The sequence below is a fragment of the Natator depressus genome, chromosome 18 (genome assembly GCF_965152275.1).
Source record: "Natator depressus isolate rNatDep1 chromosome 18, rNatDep2.hap1, whole genome shotgun sequence".
NCBI lineage: Eukaryota > Metazoa > Chordata > Testudines > Cheloniidae > Natator > Natator depressus.
Window position 1 is genome coordinate 6,676,669 of NC_134251.1, and position 22,217 is coordinate 6,698,885.

At 52.2% G+C, this 22,217-nt stretch overlaps 1 protein-coding gene across 2 annotated transcripts in view; it reads right to left on the bottom strand.

Annotated features, from left to right (window-relative positions):
• MFAP2 (microfibril associated protein 2) overlaps positions 1-22,217 on the bottom strand; it is a 35,373-nt gene that overhangs the window by 12,316 nt on the left and 840 nt on the right. For both annotated transcript variants that reach the window (XM_074975213.1, XM_074975212.1), the window contains exon 2: positions 6,232-6,338. In XM_074975213.1, the coding sequence (XP_074831314.1) occupies positions 6,232-6,268 (37 nt within the window). In that variant the 5' untranslated portion in view covers positions 6,269-6,338. The remainder of the gene's footprint in view (positions 1-6,231; positions 6,339-22,217) is intronic.

Below are 22,217 nucleotides of genomic sequence, written 5' to 3' on the forward strand. Positions count from 1 at the left end.
GAAACTTTCACGGAGATTTCACAGGTCCAGGATGGAATTTCTGATCTCAACCAGAGAGAGAAAGATGCAGCCGAGCCAACGGCGTGGAAGAGGACTCACCTGGGATATGACTCCCTCAAAAGTTGTCATGGGATGGTAAAACCAGTTCCTCTCCAGCTCCCATGTACACACAGCCTTAAAGTGACACCGTGTTAAAAAGCACGTTCTTTCACAAACTCGACTCTTCACGTTTGGCGCATATTTCTCACTGTTAACGCCACTTTGCTTCTTTCAGTTCCACTCAAGGATCAGATAGGCTGGCTGGTTTCACTTGCTGGATCTCATGTAATAGCAGTAGGCTGCAACATTAGGGCTGCAAATGCTGCTAGGGACTGCGGTCCCTCCCAGCCCAAAACATAATGACGCAATCAGAATATTTGAAGAAATTCAGAGAAATGTTTCTAGTGACCTTTGATTTTGCAGAAGGTTTGAACAGCAACTCTGTGCACTGCGAGCAATCCACAAGCATACAGGGGGACTCAGGGAAGCTGCGTTCTATCCCTGACTCTACCACGGCTGGGTGAGCACGTCATGTCCCCACTCTGTGCCACTGTTTCCCCATCTGTGAAGTGATGGTAACACTCCTGGCCTCCTTTGTAAAACACTTTGAGAGCTACTGATGGAAAGCCCCAGATATGCACCAGGGGTCATTATTAACACATTTTAAAACCATGGTGTAGGCAAGACAAGATGTGCGAGCTGGTTCATCGAATCATAGAAATGTACGGCTGGATGAGGTCACCACGTTCAGCCCCCTGTGCTGAGGCAGGATCAAGTAAACCCAGATCATCCCTGGCAGGTGTTTGTCCAACCTGATCTTAGAAACCTCCAGCAACCTGCAGCCTCCCTAGGTAACCTCTTCCAGTGCCTATCTGTCCTTATAAGTTGGAAAGCTTTTCCACAGCAGGGGAGCCCTGACTACACTAGGGTTTAAAGCCATGTTCGCTAAAAGGTTTTAGCTCATATGTTTAAACCGCCTTTCCCTTCTCCAACACACCTCTATCCTAGTCTAGACATATTGTCTGTACACGACAGATTCTTCCTGAGAGCAGAGATTGTGCCTTTGTTGCTTGGACAGCACTTATGCATCGGATTTAACTGCTGAGACGTTTTGCACGTTTAACGATTCACAGCTGTTATCTGTTCTCAACAGCAAATTCAGGTCTAGAGAAGCCTGAGGACACAGCTGTAGTGTTGCCAGCTCTTGTGATACTGGATTTAAAAGTTCCCAGCTCCTGGAGTCATGTGAATGTACGAGAATCTCAACTTTCATTTAAAAAAAAGTTTCTAGCATTCATGAGTATGGAGAAAAGCTTGCAAATACCAGCCAAGTGCATCCAAAAGGCTCACAGACCAGAAGGGAAGGGAAGGGAAAAAACACCCCCAACATGTATTTTCTTAAATCTCACAATTTTAAAGCAAATCTCATGATTTTGGGGGCTGGACTCGTGATTTTTTTAACGCTTGGGATTGGGGATACTGAAGCTATGCCCTACTTTGTAGAAGCTGCTTCTAGCACAGAGTGGGGGCTGGCGTTGGTACCAGTATTCCCTTGTGCGACAGACATGCTCATCACCACTGTCCTTGATCAATACTCTAAGAGATGAGTCATATTCACAGTAAATAGGCCTAATGGCCTGTGATGGGATGTTAGATGGGGTGGGATCTGAGTTACCCAGGAAAGAATTTTCTGTAGTACCTGGCAGGTGAATCTTGCCCATATGCTCAGGGTTTAGCGGATCGCCATATTTGGGGTCGGGAAGGAATTTTCCTCCAGGGCAGATTGGAAGAGGCCCTGGAGGTTTTTTGCTTTCCTCTGTAGCATGGGGCACGGGTCACTTGCTGGAGGATTCTCTGCTCCTTGAAGTCTTTAAACCACGATTTGAGGATTTCAATAGCTCAGACATAGGTGAGAGGTTTTTCGCAGGAGCGGGTGGGTGAGATTCTGTGGCCTGCGTTGTGCAGGAGGTCGGACTAGCTGATCATAATGGTCCCTTCTGACCTTAGTATCTATGAATCAGACACTTCTGAAAGATGGGTCTTTGCAAGGGGTCGGACTCCATGAATGCCTAAGGCACCCCTGACCTACTCAGCCTAGGATTTATCTAAAACTCACAAAGGGAATCTGCTCTCTACTGGTTAAAACCCTACATGGAGAAGGGTCTAGACTCAGCTGTACCCGGAAACTCATTCTCACCCGAGAGGCCAGTTTTCCATCTTTCAGCTGCAGTAGCCCACAGACTATCACAACGTGAGCTCTGTCACCTCCTGGGACAAGGTGAGGAGGAGTATTGGAGGTTAACTATAGACTGTGTTTGGGAATGACTCACGGTTAACAACAGGTGTGCAACACAAGATCCCCCCCATTTCTCCCAGACTCCTTAACTGGGGTCGAGAGTGAGTTGGTCATTAGTGTAGACAGGAGCAAACTGGTTTCAACCCCATCTGGGGAGATGGGCAGGGGGCTTGTGCATGAAATCACCTGTCACCCCTGGCTAATGTAGCCAGGGTCTGACTACTTGATTCATCCCACGCAACTCCTCTCACCCCGGGATGGCGTTCCAGGATCAGTCCATGGAAATGTTTCCAGGAACACATCGTTTTATAAACAACAAAAATTAAATGAATGGGAAGAGCTTGTGGAAAATCACTAAGTGGGGGCAAATTCAGCCCTGGTGGAAGCAGCTGTTGCTGCACTGAAGTCAATGGATTTGCACTGGGTCTAGTTTGGACTTTAGTCTCAAAGTTTTCCTCACATCCACATAGGCCATCAAAACCACGGGACCTGAAATGTGTTTTCAAGGCCCAATCTTGAGATTCATCACAGGGTCTGAGACCTTTCATAGTGGAGACAGGAGCCCACAGAAGTCAGTGAACAAGCTAGTGAAAGGCACGTGCCCAAGGGTACGTCTACACTGTAAAGAAAAACCCAGGGCACCGAGTCTCAGAGCCTGGGTCAATTGATTCAAGTACATGGGGCTCAGAGGATGCAGGGCTAAAAATAGCAGTGTAGACATTCAGGCTCGGGCTGGAACCTGGGCTCTGAAACCTGGCGAGGGGGGAGGGTCTCAAAGCTCCAGCCCAAATGAGAATGTCTACATGGCTAGTCTAGTGCTAGGCTGTGAGACTTGCTGCCACGGGTTTTTCCTCTGCAGTGGAGACTTACCCTGAGAGAAAGGACGGCCCTGTGCTTATGGCACTGGATGGAGATGCAGGAGACTGGGGTTCATTTCCAAGCTCTGCCGTAGGTCTTGTGTGTGACACTGAGCAAACCATGATCTTTCCATGCCTCAGTTTTCCTGATGTGTAGAATGGGGGTAGCAAAACTTCCTTTTTTCTGAGCTAGTTGGATTGCAAGCTCCAGAGGCATGAACTGCCTTACTGTCTGTGCAGCTCCTAGTGCAACGGGGCCCTGATTTCAGGGTGCTCCTGTCATATAACCACCACCCACCTCCCCGCTCTTCAGTGGCTCGGGGACACCTGCTGTGTCTGCAAATTCCTCCCCTTCCCCATTTTCAAGGTGACACTGTTAACCCTCCCCCCTCTGGAGAACACAGACCGTCTCAGTCCCAGAGGGGTCCCTCAGAGGAATGCCAGCCATGGAGCCACCCCCTGGCTGCCAGCTGGAGCCGACTGCAGAAACTCCAGCAGTGCAAGGCTGTTTGCAAGGAGGATCCCAAACAGGGCAGGCTGAAGAGAGACAGAGGGAAATCCCCAGCACAGTCCAATTATGCTGAACAAGGGCACAGAGGTGCCTCAGCTCAGTTAGCCCCCGACCCACCTCGGCGTTGGTGGTTATGTCCCACTCTCGGTTTCCTCAACAAAGTTCTCTCCCGGCTCCATCTCCTCCTAGATGGTCTGCCCACCCGCTCACACCCCTCCCACCTCTACCTGCCTGGCCCGGGTTCCTGCCACCAGTTCTGTATTGCGGCAGGATGGGCCAGCTCTGAGCAGCACCTTCTCCCTCCCTCCCCACCTGACAGTGGCCGTCAGGCAGCCGGGCAAAGACGGGTTGGCTCCTTCTCCCCACTGGCGTTACCTCTGCGTGGGCTGGTTGGGCCTGCCCTCAGGGGTACCAGCTGGGCGTGGCATGGCAGCGGGCAGCCTGATGACAATCTCAGGGGAGCGCCCGGAGTTGGAGGGGAAGACCCATCTCCGACTGCTTGACCAAGGCACAGCCCAAGCGCCCGGCTGCCGCATGGTTCTTATGCCACCTGCTACGGGCCTGCTCACCAGCTCTGCACATCAAGTCTCCACCTGCTAGGTGCTGAGCACCCTCTCCCCTGTGGCTGCTGAATGGTGGGTGCGCGGGCTGCTCAGTGCCTTGTTGGATTGGGTCCTAATTGCACAATTGCTGCGTTGCGAGTAGCTGGGCCTGGGGCATCCTGCGGGTTCATCAGCCTTCCACTGAGATCTCTTGTTGCAACCATTGTCACGTAAGGAAAGCTCTAAGAGATGGAACCACACGGGTCACCAGCTGTTCTGTGCACTGCCTGGTCCCTTCCCCTACCCCCCACGCCCCTCACCTCTCCTCTAGTCTTTCGCTCCCCACTCCCTGTCCAGCGCCAATGCACATATGCTCTGGTCTCTCTCGGCCCCGCCTGGGAACGTTTCCCACGTTTGTTACCCTCTGTGCAGGCGGTGGTCGAAAAGGGACCCTGGTGGCTCTGGTCAGCACCACTGACTGGGCCATTAAAAGTCCAGTTGGCTGCCAACAGTGGGGCAGGTAAGCTCCCTGCCTGGCTCTCGAGAAGCTGCCGGCATGTCCGTCTGGGTCCTAGGCGCATGGATGGCCATGGGGGCTCCGCGCACTGCCCCTGCCCCAAGCACCAGCTCTGCAGCTCTCATTGGCCGGGAATCACAGCCAATGGGAGCTGCGGGGGCCGCACCTGCGGGTGAGGGCAGCGTGCAGAGCCCCCGGGGCCACTTAGGAGGCAGAGGGACATGTCACCGCTTCCGGGAGCCACCTAAGGTAAGCGCTGCCCAGAGCCTGCACCTCAAACCCCCTCCTGGAGCCCACACCCCGTACCCCCTCCCGCACCCCAACCCCTTGCTCCAGCCCAGAGCCCCCTCCTGCACTGCAAACCCCTCGGCCTCAGCCTGGCGAAAATAAATGAGTGAGCGAGACTGGGGGAGAGCAAGTGATGGAAGGAGGGGGGAAGGAGTTAGTGGGGGCGGGGCCTTGGAGAAGGGGCGAGGCACAGGTATTCAGTTTTCTGCAAATAGAAAGTTGGCAACCCTAACTAGGACCAGCAGCCTCTTCGCTGCCCAGGCTGGAGACATGCAGTCTAACCTCACAGAGCCATCGCCACCCTCCTGCCCTGCTCCGGGGACAGACACCCTACAGCCTCGTTAATTATCCACATAAACCAACAATCAACAGTGACGCTATCTCCCTGGCGCCCCCCCAGCCCTCCACATGCCATCAGGGACAAGTGCATAAAATGTCATTAATGATGCAATAATCTGCTGTTACATAGGCCCTTGTGTCCCTGGATCTCAAAGCAGCGGCCAGCCCCCCAGCACTGCCGGAGGGTAGGGAAGGGATGTCGTCACATTTCACAGGTGAGGAAACCGAGGCCCAGAGAGTCTAAGTGACAAACAGGGAATCTGTGACAGAGAAGGGAATTGAACCCAGGCCCATTAAGGCCAATCCACTGCTGTAGCCACTAGGCGGTCCTGTCCTCGGTTCCCTTTTTTTCTATTCACTCCTGAAGCCCCATGGATGGAGACTGCTTCGCCCCTTCCTCTGGACCCTCCCCCTGCTCTTGACTTTCTACCTTCTGCCACATTGCGCCATAGGGTTCAAACTCCCTCTCCCCTTCAAATCGCTTCGGATCACTCCTCCCCCTCCACGCCCCTCTTCCGGGAGGCCGAGCAGTGACTGCCAATCCCGGGAGAGGCATTTGAGTCCGAGCTTCAGGAGATGAAAACTCTGCCACACTTGGAGAGCCGGTCGGTCAGTGCATCGTACACCTGAACGGTGTCATTCTTCTGCTTAGATCAGAGGCTCTGTGGGAGAGGGACTGTACCTCCCCCCCACCCTCTGGGTTTGGTCCATCACTGACCAGGTGGGTGGATCTCTCACAGTGACTCTACCAGGTGCACCAGGTCACTTTTCTCCAAGGTACACGCATGCCATGCTGGCCTGCCCATGCCAGCGGGCTCGGGGCTGGGATGCCTTGCACTCACCTGGCAGACACAGCAGGATGAGACAGACTGCTCTCATGGTCACGGGGGGCAGCGGGGAGGAGCGGAGCAGTGCAGTGCAGGAGGTAGTTGGAGGAGCTTTGGGAAGTCTGGAAAAGAAGATGGGAGAAGGGATTAGCAGGAGGCTTTGGACGTCGTCCCAACCATGTCATTACAGGGACAATCCCTAGGTGTCTCCTGGGGATACTGCCAAGATACCAAAGGGGCGTTCTACACCCTTCGTCGTCGTCTCCCAGGCCAATGGGGGTGGAATTACTGTGGGCCGCTGGCTGGACAAGTCTGACCCATTAATGGCTTCTGCACATCTAGCTCTAAGCTCTCCTCCATAGAAACACTGAGAATTAACACTTCCGAACACCTGCCATTTCTGTGCCATCTCCCAGCCACGGGTTTCAAAGCTACTTGACAAAACATTAATGAAGCCTGAACTGCCCCCCCCTTTGAGGATCATCCTCCCATCACAGACAGAGACACTGAGGCTTGGAGAATTTAAGTGACTTAACTAAGGCCCCACAGTATGTCAGTGGCAGAAAAGAGACTGGAACCCATGCCCTGACTCCCCCCGCCCCTTAACCACAAGACCATCCCTTCCTCCCCATCAGGAAACCATCCGCAGCCCCTCCATGTGCATGCTCCCTGCCAAGACCAGCTTGTTTTTTAAAGGCGTGTTCCATGCTGTCTACTATAATGGGCCCAAGCCCTCACCCAAGCCCCCAGATGCTGGTGAATCGCCGGAACATGCAGCATTCCTTCCCTTCCTGATGGAAGCAGAGCGTGTCCTCTGTGCACATGGCAGAAAGCCTCATTGGAAAGCTCTTCTCCAAGCTCTAACAAGAGAGGTCCAGCGCCGATAGAATTGCACTGACTACCGTTCTACCAGGAGCATGCCCAGTGCCTGTTGCTAGATCTATAGGGCACCGGGCTGGGAGCCAGAAGAGACAGGTTCGGCTTCCATACATCTGCATCAGAGCTGACCTCGGACAACCGCCATGCCTCAGTTTCCCCATCAGCAAAGTGAGGATAATGTTACCGACCTTCCTTTGTAAAGCATTAAAGATCAGGTGCAAGGGGCCCCGTAAGAGCGAACTGACGATATTTCACCATTTCTTTTTCAGAAGGATTGTCGGGGAACACGACGAATTTCATTGCTCTGAGACAACACAGCAGACAGCATCTATCCCTGACCAGCCAGTGCACCTTAATTCTGGTTTCCGTCGAACCATCTGCTAGCAGGCTGGGACCCTGCCCCCGTGCAAACGCACACTTCTACCACTGCACCTTTCCTCATCCCTCCCAACATTTCCAATGGCTAAAAGTGCCCCGCCCTGCCACTCAGGTTCAGCCTTTCTGCCCTGCTGCAGATGGAGACAGAGGGTTGGACGGGCCAAACCAGAGTGGCACTGCGATCCTCTGCACTAGGTCTGTATACCTCTTGGTTTGGGGGCCCTTCAACCAGGACAGGGGTTTTGGGGGGGGGGGTCAAAGCAGGGCAGGCCCATGAAACCCAGGCCTAGGGTTGCCAACTGTCTAATCACACAAACCCAAACACCCTTGGCATGCCCCTGTCCCACCCCACCCCACCCCCTCCTCCGAGGCCCCGTCCCCTTCTCCTAGGCCCCGCCCACTCCATTCCCCCCTCCCTCCATCGCTTGCTCTCCCCCACCCTCACTGGGATGGGGCAGGGGGTTGGGGTGTGTGGGGGGGGCGCGGCCTCTGGGCTGGGGCCGAGGCGTTTTCAGTGTGGGAGGGGGCTGCGGGCTGAGCCTGGGGCAGGGGGTTGGGGTGCAGGAAGGGGTGCAAACTCTGGGAGGGAGTTTGGGTGCAGGAGGAGTTGAGGGCTGTGGGCTCCAGGTGACGCTTACCTCAGGCGGGTCCCAGGAAGCGGCCAGCATGTCCCTCCGGCTCCTGGGGGGGGGCAGCCATGGGGGCTCGGCGCGCTGTCCCCGCCTGCAGGTGCCGCCCCCTGCAGCTCCTGGCCAATGGAGAGCTTCCGGGAGCTGCACGGAGCCAGGGGGAGGGAGCCTGCAGGCAGGGGCAGCGTGCAGAGCCCCGCTGCACTGCCAGACTTTTAGCAGCCTCAAATCTCCCGGTTTGGCTTCAGTATCCTCTGCGAGATGGGCCTGATTCCGGGAGACTCCCGGTGAAACCGGGAGGGTTGGCAACCCTACCTTACCCAGTCCTGGGTCCTATGCATATTTCTGCCACTGCCCCACACTCTTGTCTTGCAACACCCCATAGTAATCCAGTTCCAAGCTCCCCATCCAACAAAGCACTCAGCCCTGGCCTGCAAAACCCTTGCTTCTCCTACACTGGGCCTCAAGAACAGAGGCTGCCAGGCAGAGGGAACTATGCAATGCTGTATCCAAAGGGTGCCAAGAAGTGATGCTGCCAAACTCCTTGCACAAGTGACCAGGGCTGGATTTGAACCCGAGCTCCCCAACAAGAAACAGGCAATGCCATTGGCCACTTTCCTTGGAGCTCTCAGCAGCCTGCGCACACTGATAACCCCAGTGCAGAAGGCAGGCTGTTCCCAATTAAAATCCACACAGTCCGCCTCTTTCCACTGGGGTGATGGAAGTTTCTGGAGGGCAAGCCCAGCCCGGCTAAGTGAGAACACATGCTGGGCTCATTTTCAAAAGGTCACTTGACATAAGCACGTACTCTCCTTGTTCTTACTGTATCCACACAGGGTGAACAGCTGGCTGACACCGAGCCAAGTGGCTGGCGGATCTTAACATCTCCCCAAAGCGTGTCCTGATGGTGGGAGGTGAGCGAGAGCATCCTTCTTCCCAAAACAAGATGCCTATCTGAGTCACAGCGCCCTGGGGGGAGCAGGCTAATCATCTCCTGGCAATAGCCCATCACGGATGCTGGATTGCAGAGAGGAGGATCTGTGATCATAGAATCATAGAATATCAGGGTTGGAAGGGACCTCAGGAGGTCATCTAGTCCAACCCCCTGCTCAAAGCAGGACCAATCCCCAATTAAATCATCCCAGCCAGGGCTTTGTCAAGCCTGACCTTAAAAACTTCTAAGGAAGGAGATTCTACCACCTCCCTAGGTAATGCATTCCAGTGTTTCACCACCCTCCTAGTGAAAAAGTTTTTCCTAATATTCAACCTAAACCTCCCCCACTGCAACTTGAGACCATTACTCCTTGTTCTGTCATCTTCTACCACTGAGAATAGTCTAGAACCATCCTCTTTGGAACCACCTCTCAGGTAGTTGAAAGCAGCTATCAAATCCCCCCTCATTCTTCTCTTCTGCAGACTAAACAATCCCAGTTCCCTCAGCCTCTCCTCATAAGTCATGTGTTCCAGACCCCTAATCATTTTTGTTACCCTTCGCTGGACTCTCTCCAATTTATCCACATCCTTCTTGTAGTGTGGGGCCCAAAACTGGGCACAGTACTCCAGATGAGGCCTCACCAATGTCGAATAGAGGGGAACGATCATGTCCCTCGATCTGCTCGCTATGCCCCTACTTATACATCCCAAAATGCCATTGGCCTTCTTGGCAACAAGGGCACACTGCTGACTCATATCCAGCTTCTCGTCCACTGTAACCCCTAGGTCCTTTTCCGCAGAACTGCTGCCTAGCCATTCGGTCCCTAGTCTGTAGCTGTGCATTGGGTTCTTCCGTCCTAAGTGCAGGACCCTGCACTTATCCTTATTGAACCTCATCAGGTTTCTTTTGGCCCAATCCTCCAATTTGTCTAGGTCCCTCTGTATCCTATCTCTGCCCTCCAACGTATCTACCACTCCTCCCAGTTTAGTATCATCCGCAAATTTGCTGAGAGTGCAATCCACACCATCCTCCAGATCATTTATGAAGATATTGAACAAAACCGGCCCCAGGACCGACCCCTGGGGCACTCCACTTGACACCGGCTGCCAACTAGACATGGAGCCATTGATCACTACCCGTTGAGCCCGACAATCTAGCCAACTTTCTACCCACCTTATAGTACATTCATCCAGCCCATACTTCTTTAACTTGCTGACAAGAATACTGTGGGAGACCGTGTCAAAAGCTTTGCTAAAGTCAAGAAACAATACATCCACTGCTTTCCCTTCATCCACAGAATCAGTAATCTCATCATAGAAGGCGATTAGATTAGTCAGGCATGACCTTCCCTTGGTGAATCCATGCTGACTGTTCCTGATCACTTTACTCTTGTGTAAGTGCTTCAGGATTGATTCCTTGAGGACCTGCTCCATGATTTTTCCGGGGACTGAGGTGAGGCTGACTGGCCTGTAGTTCCCAGGATCCTCCTCCTTCCCTTTTTTAAAGATTGGCACTACATTAGCCTTTTTCCAGTCATCCGGGACTTCCCCCGTTCGCCACGAGTTTTCAAAGATAATGGCCAATGGCTCTGCAATCACATCCGCCAATTCCTTTAGCACTCTCGGATGCAACTCGTCCGGCCCCATGGACTTGTGCACGTCCAGCTTTTCTAAATAGTCCCTAACCACCTCTTTCTCCACAGAGGGCTGGCCATCTACTCCCCATGTTGCGATGCCCAGCGCAGCAATCTGGGAGCTGTCCTTGTTAGTGAAGACAGAGGCAAAAAAAGCATTGAGCACATTAGCTTTTTCCACATCCTCTGTCACTAGGTTGCCTCTCTCATTCAGTAAGGGGCCCACACTTTCCTTGGCTTTCTTCTTGTTGCCAACATACCTGAAGAAACCCTTCTTGTTACTCTTGACATCTCTTGCTAGCTGCAACTCCAGGTGCGATTTGGCCCTCCTGATTTCATTCCTACATGCCCGAGCAATATTTTTATACTCTTCCCTGGTCATATGTCCAACCTTCCACTTCTTGTAAGCTTCTTTTTTATGTTTAAGATCCGCTAGGATTTCACCATTAAGCCAAGCTGGTCGCCTGCCATATTTACTATTCTTTCGACTCATCGGGATGGTTTGTCCCTGTAACCTCAACAGGGATTCCTTGAAATACAGCCAGCTCTCCTGGACTCCTTTCCCCATCATGTTAGTCCCCCAGGGGATCCTACCCATCCACTCCCTGAGGGAGTCAAAGTCTGCTTTCCTGAAGTCCAGGGTCCGTATCCTGCTGCTTACCTTTCTTCCCTGTGTCAGGATCCTGAACTCGACCATCTCATGGTCACTGCCTCCCAGATTCCCATCCACTTTTGCTTCCCCCACTAATTCTTCCCTGTTTGTGAGCAGTAGGTCAAGAAAAGCTCCCCCCTAGTTGGCTCGTCTAGCACTAGCACCAGGAAATTGTCCCCTACGCTTTCCAAAAACTTCCTGGATTGTCTATGCACCGCTGTATTGCTCTCCCAGCGGATATCAGGAAAATTAAAGTCACCCATGAGAATCAGGGCATGCGATCTAGTAGCTTCTGCGAGTTGCCGGAAGAAAGCCTCATCCACCTCATCCCCCTGATCCGGTGGTCTATAGCAGACTCCCACCACTACATCACTCTTGTTGCTCACACTTCTAAACTTAATCCAGAGACACTCAGGTTTTTCTGCAGTTTCGTACCGGAGCTCTGAGCAGTCATACTGCTCCCTTACATACAGTGCTACTCCCCCACCTTTTCTGCCCTGCCTGTCCTTCCTGAACAGTTTATAACCATCCATGACAGTACTCCAGTCATGTGAGTTATCCCACCAAGTCTCTGTTATTCCAATCACGTCATAATTCCTTGACATCACCAGGACCTCCAGTTCTCCCTGCTTGTTTCCAAGGCTTTGTGCATTCGTATATAAGCACTTGAGAGAACCTGCTGATCGCCCCTCATTCTCAGTATGAGGCAGGAGCCCTCCCCTCACAGACGTTCCTGCCTGTGCTTCTTCCCGGTATCCCGTTTTCCCACTTACCTCAGGGCTTTGGTCTCCTTCCCCCGGTGAACCTAGTTTAAAGCCCTCCTTACTAGGTTAGCCAGCCTGCTCGCAAAGATGCTCTTCCCTCTCTTCGTAAGATGGAGCCCATCTCTGCCCAGCACTCCTCCTTCATGGAACACCATCCCATGGTCAAAGAATCCAAAGCCTTCTCTCCGACACCACCTGCGTAGCCATTCGTTGACTTCCATGATTCGACAGTCCCTGCCCTGGCCTTTTCCTTCCACGGGGAGGATGGACGAGAACACCACTTGCGCCTCAAACTCCTTTATCCTTCTTCCCAGAGCCACGTAGTCCGCAGTGATCCGCTCAAGGTCATTCTTGGCAGTATCATTGGTGCCCACATGGAGAAGCAGGAAGGGGTAGCGATCCGAGGGCTTGATGCGTCTCGGCAGTCTCTCCGTCACATCGCGAATCTTAGCCCCTGGCAAGCAGCAGACTTCTCGGTTTTCCCGGTCAGGGCGGCAGATAGATGACTCAGTCCCCCGGAGGAGAGAGTCCCCGACCACCAACCACCCGCCTCCTTCTCTTGGGAGTGGTGGTCGTGGAACCCCCAACCTCAGGACATGATCTCTGATACGGTTTGTTGGGCGCAGCATCAGAGTCACCAGCTCATCCTCACCTCAGCGCAGGGTTGGGGGGATCTCAGTCCAGCTCCTAGCGGGACTGGTGTCTATATCCCAAAGCCTCCACTGTGGAGACAGGCACTTACTTCTCCAGCAAGGTGAAGGACCATTTTTGACTGAATTCTCCTCCGGCCCCTAGGGAGGGTCCCTCTGGGGATGGATGGAGGCACGCTGGGAGAGCAGGGAGGGAAGGGCAGCAACCTGGAGAATGCCTGTACTGCCGCCAACGTGTGATCTCTATCCTGCGGCTAAACAGAGGCCTTCAGTGCTGTCAATCCAGCACCGTTCACTTCCTGCTATTCCTAACAGGCCCCAGCTAAGCTCAGAGTCCCATTGTGCTAGGGGCAGTACATACACCCTGCAAGAGCGAGTCCTTGCCCTAGTGAACTTTGCATCCAAGCCAGAAAGGGTAGCAGAATTATGATCTCCACTGTGGAGACGGGGTGCTGAAGCACAGAGAGATGAGGTGACTTACCCAAGGTCACACAGGGAGGCACTGGACCCAGATCTCCCGAGTCCCAATCCAGTGCATTATCTTCCAGCCTTTCACGCCGGCTCCCCCTCCCCCCACGTTCATGTGAAACTGAAAGTCTTCCAATGTCTCAGTAGAGAAATGGCTTTCAATCCAAGCCAACTCAGGCGAACGTGCTCCATCTTCCTCCTCCGCATCCCTGGGGGAGGCAAGGAGTGGGATGGCGACCTGATCTTGGAGTGGAACAGACTCATCTGCAAGGACCTCACCTCAGCCACTCTGGTTCAGGAGAACGATGCACAAGTGGCGAGAATGTGATTTCTCTTGGTCTACCTCAATCCCCCTCCCATCACACGGGGAAAACATGACCAGGGTTGTCAATGCTTAGCCTGACTTTACTTAGCTGTTTGTTTTTTCGCTGTTTTTAACACCAGGATCATCTGAAGCCAGGAGACATACAAAGGGGAATCAGTGGAGGCATCATGGATGGTGCCCTACATGGAGGGCAGAGAAGTGACTCCAGGTAGCATCAGCCTCAAAGGAAGGCAGAACAAGGCAGTACCCCTGGGTGCGTCTTGGGTCACCTCCAAAGATGGCCTCTGACTCAATCCAAAACCTCAAGCGATGGTCAGCACTGACACACATCTATGCTGCATCGCTGCCCTGGCTTCCCAACTTTCATCTGAACCCCCTGTTCTCCTCTCTCAACACACAGGGAATTGCTTAAAGATGGTAACTATATCAGCATGGTCCTCACATGTTCATCAGTAGTCCTTGACTAATCACATGCTTCAGCATTCTCTTCTCCTCCCACTGAAATGCAGCCACCTCTGGGGTGGAATGTCATGGCTGTGTGACAGAATGCAGCAGCACGAGGCCCGGTGGAAACTGTTTATTTGATGGAAAATTGGGGCATAGACTAAAGAAGTTTTTTCGTGGAAAAAGTGTCTGAGTCCCACTGCAAATCTCAACTTTTAGTCGAAAAACTGAATACCTGAAAAAATTTGATTCAGGAATGCTGCTGCGGTGCCTTCTGGGAGCTGGTGTTCAGCTCGTGGCCCCATTCTCCTCTACAGGCAGGTTCCGACTACATGTGCTGTGATACACCATGGTGGCTCAACAAGAAGGGCCACAGTGGTGTATTGTGGGAGATGTAGTCTGACCAGGGACCTGGCCCATAGACTAAAATGGAGGCATGAGACCACCAAACTAAAATTCCCATGAAGCAGTGGGGCAGCATTTCAAATCAAAATTTTGAGGTTTTGGGGTGGAAGTTTTCTTCTTTTTTTTTCAGCAAAAATTCAATGTTTTCCATTAAAAAAAAATTCAGGTCTAAGGATAAACACCATAGCTTGGCACAAGAAGTGAAGAAAACCAGCCAACCCTACTGAAACCCAAGGGGAACATCATGGGGCAGAAAGTATGGTCATTGCTCCCAGAGGAGTTTGAGTGGCTAAGCAGTGCTTGCTATGGGGTCATTCCCAATGCCCAAGGGGGCGAGAGAAATATGCAAACCCTGATATAAGAAAAATAACGTAGTTGGATATTTCACTTTTGCCAGAAAGTTTTTTGGAAAAATTTCTTGAAGGGTCCCCAGTTCCGCAGCATGTTAAACTACCTACCAGTATTATAATATCTGTACAAAACGCTCTAGCAAGGAAGTAAACGCTTCCCACAACTAACAAGCTCTCCAGTAAAATCTGAGAAGCCAGGCCCAACTATGGATGCTCTGTATCCCTTGCAGAACTAACAAATACACCAAAACAACTTCACATTTGGGCACGAAACCAAAGACGTAGCCTGGTTTTGCCCATGGAGAACTGAAAGCCAAGGTGCGGTAGAATATGTCTGCACAGCAAAAGACGACGTAGCAGTGAGTCTTAGATCCTCTGTCTACAGACTTGGGTTGGCGGCCATGTAGACATTCCGGCTTGGGATGGGGCTCTGAAACCGATCTCCCTTTCCAGGCTTCAGAGCCCGAGCACCAGCTGGAGCCAGAACGTCTACATGGCTATTTTTAGAATTGTAGTGCGAGTCTGCTGATCCGAAGTCTGTAGACCTGGGCTCTGAAACTGGAAGCTGCTATGTTGTTTTGCTGTGTAGACGTACCCTTAGTTACTAAGTAAGTGGATCCCAGGTTGGAAAAATCAGTTTTGGACATGAGATTCTATAAAGAAAGGACTGCTGGCATAATTCCCACCGATTCATTAAATACACTGTAGCGTAAGTGGGTTTCCTTTTGGAGTTCAGCTCAATTTAATGACGTGAATTGGGGGGAGAATAGGAAAGAGAGACCGGGGGTTGTATTCTTGGGTCCTTGGGCAAGTCACTGCCCTGCCCTGTGCCTCAGTTTCCCCATTTGTTAAAAAGGGATGATTCTTTCATACTTTTGTAAAGTGCTTTGAGATCTCTGGATGAAGAGTGCTAGATAATAACTAGTTTCAGAGTAGCAGCCGTGTTAGTCTGTATTCCCAAAAAGAAAAGGAGTACGAGTGGCACCTTAGAGATTAACCAATTTATTTGAGCATAAGCTTTCGTGAGCTACAGCTCACTTCATCGGATGCATTCAGTGGAAAATACAGGGAGGAGATTTATAAACCCAGATAAACGTTTGGTGGTGGTAGCAGTGGAAGTCCAAGGGCAAAGGGTAAAATAGTTTGTACCTTGGGGAAGTTTTAACCTAAGCTGGTAAAAGTAAGCTTGGGGGATTTTCATGCAGGTCCCCACATCTGTACCCCAGAGCTCAGAGTGGGGAAGGAACCTTGACATGGTGGGAGCGGTGGGATAACTATAACAACTAGCCAATTTCTTGGTTTTAGATTGATATGCAAATACTCATTTGGAAAGGTTACAAAGAAACAAACAGAAACAGTGCTGTGGAATCTTCAACTGCTACAAGCGGCAGGGAGCTCGCGTCGATGGGTCACCTGACAAAGCAACTCCAGCAGCGTAGCGCCCCCTGGCGTCCTGCTGGGGCAGTGGGTTCATGCAGACGGCAGGATGCTGCCTCGTTCTTGCAGCAGCTGGGGCTTCGTTGGAGAACTCGCACCTCAGTACTGATAGGAGCAGACGCTGCTTAAGCTTAAGTGTTATGCGCAGTGTTGTGTAGCCGTGTCGGTCCCAGGATATCAGAGACACAAGCTGGGGGAGGCCACATCTTTTATTGGACCAACTTCTGCTGGCGAAAGACAGAGCTCTTCCTCGACTCGAATACACCCTGCAGGTTGTACAGCTGCCAGCCAAAAGACTTGCTGGTGCAGCTTGTAAAGGGAGGGGGGACAAGGGGGTGGTAACGGGCCAACAAAAACCGCGTCTTTTTCGCCCTTCGTCTTTCCCCTCTATTTTGCCCATCTGTTTACCAGCTTCTCTGGCAAAGATGCCGTTGCGACGGCTTACCCACCGCCTGGACTGCTGCCGGTGTCTTGTTAGTGCCAATGCAAGGTGGAACGTGTCCTTCCTCCTCTAGATAAGTCATCCCTGTTATCAGCGTATGAAGCTTATTTCCCAAAACTCCTTTGTGACCAGCACCGCTAACCTGTGCTTAACGGACCTCTGCACAACCTTTGCTAAGCACATTTAAAAAAAAAAAACGGGGGGGGGGGATTCCCCTTTGTCAACTCCCCACCCTCAAAACAAAGGCCCGGCTTCCCCATGCACTTACCCACATGCTTAATTTAACCCCCAGGAGTAGCCACTGTATGAGTCAAGGGCAGTGTGGGTGTTTGCAGAACAGGAGCCAAAAACAGTCTGGCAGCTGCAGGAACAGCAAATCACATGGGGAGGGAGGGGGAAGGATATGTTTTAAAAGATTCTTTTCCAGACTGATGTGAACTGAAAAAATACACTGGCATAGATCACCACTTTGGTGCGTGTGCCCCTTTAAGAAATAGCAGAGGTACAGGGGTGGTGGGTGTGTGTAGAGTAGGATCACATAGCCAAACTCTGCAATTAGCACAGACTGTGGTCAAAAGCCTCCTATTTAAGGGGCCAGCGTACAGGTTGAAAGTCCCACTTCTAATGCATCCAACAGCTCTTTCCAAGTGTCCTTTGATTTCTCCATGCATGAATAGAGACTTGCTCTCCTGAGCTACAGCGGGGAGAATTTCTTTCCTCTTTCTCCCCCCCGCTGACCATGCCTGTTTTCCTTGGAATGCTTCCCCCCACCCCTTACCCACCCCCAAGGTCCTTCACCGAAAAGGAAATACTTGCTCGATGCTCTGAGCAAAGTGTCCTTAAAACAGGCCTGGAACGTAATACGCTTCGTTCTTTAGGAAAGGTTCCTGGTATTTCCCCCCCTTTGAAGAAATGCCGTGGAACTCTGCTTGCATGCACAGAGCATCGAAGGAGGCCATTTCTGCCCGTGCTGATGCTCTTCTCCCCCCACTCCTGCCCCTCCCCAGCTTCCAATCAATTAATCCAGGGCCAAACGCCCCCTTGATGCAGTCAGCTGGAAAAGGAATGAGGTCAATGATCCAGAAAAGCACTTTTCAAGCAAGCAAGCAAGCTAGATTCCTCTTGGGCTGCCAGGAGTCCTAGTCTGAGCACACGGGTGGCTGGGAGTGGGGCCTTTGCCCCAAGGCAGGATGGGATAGCTTAGCATTTGAGGACTGAACACCGGGCTAGACAAGACTATGCTGGGTTCTTCGCTATTTGCACGTGCTTGGCTTTCAGTGGTTTGCAGAGGTTTGAGCCCATTTGGGAAGGATTCCTTGGAAGGCTCTGTGTGTCCCTTCCTAGGAGCAGTTTGCTTTGGAGAGTCACGCCAGGCTCCCATCAAAGCACAAGCAATGCCGTGATAGCTTTGGGAAGCAAGATTCGAGAATTGCATTTAAGAGACAAACAACTGATGGTTAATTGTAGGCAACCATGGAAAGGCGGAAGGTGCTGCAAAGCTTCCATATGCAGTTCTGCCAATGCCCCTCAGTCCCCACACACAGTGCCTCCTGCTGGTCCACCCTTTCCTCTTCCCCCTCCAGTTTGCCCACGCTCCTCAATCCTGTCCTGCAACTTCCCACTTCCCCCAGCACTCCAGTCCTGCCCTCCACCACCCACCGTGTTGCCAATACACCTCAATCCAGATCTCCAGCACCTCCTGCTATTCCAGCCCTAGGCCTTCCACCACTTTGTCTCTACACCCCGCCATCCTAACTTGCAGCCCCTGCGGCTGGCAGTGAAATACACAACATTACTGAAAGCTTATTGCAAGATTTCTCCCCCTTGGGGGTGAAACAGACAGAGTTCGACTGCTCCCCTAGATCATATGCTCCTTGTGTCAAGGGGTATTTTGCATCTTGTACAACACTGGTGAATGAATAGCAAGGACTACAAAATCCTCCAACATATTGTCACTGGGGATGGGGGTCAGAGTTTGAGAGCCCCGGCATTTGTTTTTGGTTTGACAAAGCCACTTAGAGTTTTGCAAACCCTCTTGTGTCTTGTTCTGGAAGCCCAATCAGCACACAGCTGCGGCCCACGTGACCTCCTCAGGGGCACAGGTTGTCTTGGATGCTGCCCACAAGGGTAAATAGGTGGTAACCACTCGCCTAGCTCCAGGACAGGGAGCCTGTGCTGTTGGCTAGGGACAAGCCCATCATCCTAAAGGTCTGTAGGCTCTGTTCTCACTCCTCCCAATTACACTCTCCCCTCTCCCTTTCTTGTCTCAGTCTTGCCTCTGAGAGGCATATGAAGCCAATAAATCCAAGTCAAAACTTCCAGGCCCACCATGTTCCAGTGCCTTTGAAATCAGGCCAAATGAGATTGCCCGGCCCTAATAAAACACTTAACTCTTCTCCTGCCTCTTGTGTCTGAAGGAGTCCAATCACTTTACAGACACAAACTCTTACAAAGGCCCCTGTGAGATAGGCAAGGATAATGGTCCTCATTATACAGACGGGGAAACTGAGGCACAGTCCGGGGAAGAGAGTTGCCCAAGATCACACAGAGACCAGAGTGAATGAGGCTCATTTGCCTCTTAATGTGGGGTTCACACTGAAGATTCAGCTACCCAGCAGACAGCAGCCTGCCCAGTAGGCAACACCCGCTGATGAGAGCACACACCACCCCAGCCAGCAGTGGACTAGCTCCAAGGTTTTGGTGGGAGTCTTTGAAGCCCTCAGTTGGCCAATCCTCGCTCCTTCAGGCCTTATCTCCACTCGGAAAGATTCCTGCCCATGGTCCAGCAATGGCGCAGCTGCACTGGTGCTGACACCTGCGTAGGTTGTTACCACCCGTCACAAAAGCACGCGCCGGTGGATAAAATGCCCGGGCCCTGGCTACACAGCAGTGCCGCCGCTCTGGCGCTGGAGCACGGGTACCGCAGCATCTCGAAGCTTTGCTTTGGTCTCCCGTTGACGTCTACAATAGACGAGGGTGCTGTGATTTGCACATGGTCTGTAGGCTCTGTTCTCACTCCTCCTAAGAGCCCAGAGTCAACGCGCCAGGGCTGAGCCTTCCGCACCCAGGGTGCAACACATGTGTCTGCACATGCAAACCTGCCAGCTCAGACCCCACAACTGGCAGCCCAGAGAACAGGCATGTGGGTGGCATCACAGGACAGGGCAACTGCCTTGGGTCAAGGGGGTGGAAACGTCCACAGGAGGGGGGACCAGTTGGAGCTGGGCACTGTTTCAAAAAAACCCCTTCCCCCACGGGCTGCATCTGGAGCTCTGAAGCTTGAGGAGTCTGGTTCCAAGCCAGTTCTCACCCCACTGGGGCTATAAAGGAGAGGGGAACAGATTCAGAGTCCCACAGGGGAAGGGAAAAGGCCAATCCCATCTTTTCTAGCGAGTGAGGTGAGGAGGAGGAACACCCCCCGTTGTCAGCCCACGTGCACGGGACGCTGGAATTCAGCTGCCAGAACTGGGGGTGCTGAGAAGGAAAATGGGGCCACCTCCCTGCCCAGCTCCCCACCACTGCCAGATGGACCCAGGGCCCCTTCCTTTGGCATCCCAAGAGGCACTGGGTCTTCTGGAGCCCCATCCTTCAGCCTGACCTGCCACACCGAGAGAAGCACGTGGACTCATCCTCGTTTTTAACCACAGCTCAAGCCTGGCACTCGTCCAGCGCTGCACTTGTATCTCTTCTACCCCAGAATCCAACCGCTCGGGCGGCTGGATCCAGGAGGGTGAATCTAACTCCCACCTCTGACTTCTGCCTCCCTGGATTTCAAGCCTGATTGCATTGTCCTGAGCGGCGCAGTGCTTCAATTCCACCGAGCCAGACTCGTAGTTCTCACAAAGGGATGGGAGAACTGGGCCCATTCACACAGGAACATCAGCCTGGAAGGGCCCCCCTGACTGATCGAATCCAGGCTTCAGCTATTGCTATTTGCCAGACTTTGGATGTCATGTTGTTCTATTTTTTTCTTTAAGTTACGGGGTTGAAATATGTTAATTCGTTGGGTTGTTAGCATGTGTGAGTGTGGTGGGCATAGGGTACGGGGACAATGGCAACCCCACACATCAAGTCCTCTATCCACACAGCGGGTAGAGCACTACCAGGAGTGAGAGGGAAGTACAGGCTCCATGCCGGCTCATTCAGACCTTAGCCTCTCGGCCAGGACTGTGTGACAAAGGGATCAATCAGTCTCAGGTGGGGTGGCTGTGTGTGCGATGTAGATTGGGGATGTGGGCAGAGATCACGTCTTTTGTCTGAACATTCGTATCCCTAAACAGCGGGTGGCAACACCCGGTCAGTTCAACTTTTTCTAATCAATTCTTTGAGATTCACTTACACCTCAAAAGCCAGCATTTATCTCAGGTTTCAGAGTAGCAGCCGTGTTAGTCTGTATTCGCAAAAAGAAAAGGAGGACTTGTGGCACCTTAGAGACTAACCAATTTATTTGAGCATAAGCTTTCCAATGCGCTTCCCCATGTAGCAAGCACGAATCAACTCCATTAGGTCTATTTTCATCACTACCATCCAAGATTGGCGACGAACTGAAATGGAGTCAAAATTCTGAGCTAACCTGCCTAGGGGAGGCAGCATGGGCCAGGGGATTCCATTCCCGACTCTGCCACTGATCTGCTTTGTGACCTTGGGCAAGTCACTTGACCTCCCTGTGCCTCTTTCCTCTCCCACCCTTTGTCTTGTCCGTTTCTACTCTAAGCTCTTCAGGGCTGGGACTGTTTCTTATCAGGGGTCTGTCCACCACCTGGAACAACGGGGCCCTAATCTGATCGGTACCTCTGGGCACTGCTGTAATACCAAAACCAAACAATATTGCTCCATAGAGTTGGTCCCTGGGCTGCACTGTCTGTTTACTGATACAAAGGGCCATGACAAAGGATGGCCCTTTGAGCCATTAGACTGGTCACGGTGGCCACTGCTGGTTAGTTAATGTCACAGCTTGTCCTCTTGTCTCCACAAGCTGCTGGGGCCGGTCTCCACTTGGCAATTTACTGAAATCCCTCTTTGTCCAGAAAACGTCCAAGTGTAGACAAGCTCTGACTCTCCACAAAGCCGCATTCGAGCCACCAGCTCCCTCTTCCCCTGCCCTGAGTCCTCAATTCATCCTTTCAGCTGTCAGCCCTTGCCCCCTCTTGGGAAGCTCACCCAGTGACATGCTGCTACATTCACTCTGGGCATGCCCCTGCTCCCCACCAAGAGTGAGTGGTCGAAGGGTCCCAATAGACGGGCACTAGCCATATGCATCCCAGTGTCTCATTTGGAGCAAATCAATGGAACAGTCAACAGGCACCAAGACACACACACACACTCCAGGCTCCAACTCACCGAACTGAAGAACCCCATTAAATGTACCCCCACACCCAGGCAGAGTTGGAAAGAGGATAGATTTTGCTATGAAAGATGTGGCTGTTGCTGGAAGTGGGAGGTGGGAGCTGGAAGTGGGAAAATCTGCCCAAGTTTATGGAGGAACTTTCCTTTCTGCTCTGTGCAGGGGTCTAGCGCTCCAAGAAACCAGATGTTTTTGTAATGCACATCTGGGAACAATCAATCTCAGAGAAAGAACAACACAGTCGCCCTCTTTCATTCAGTTAAACCC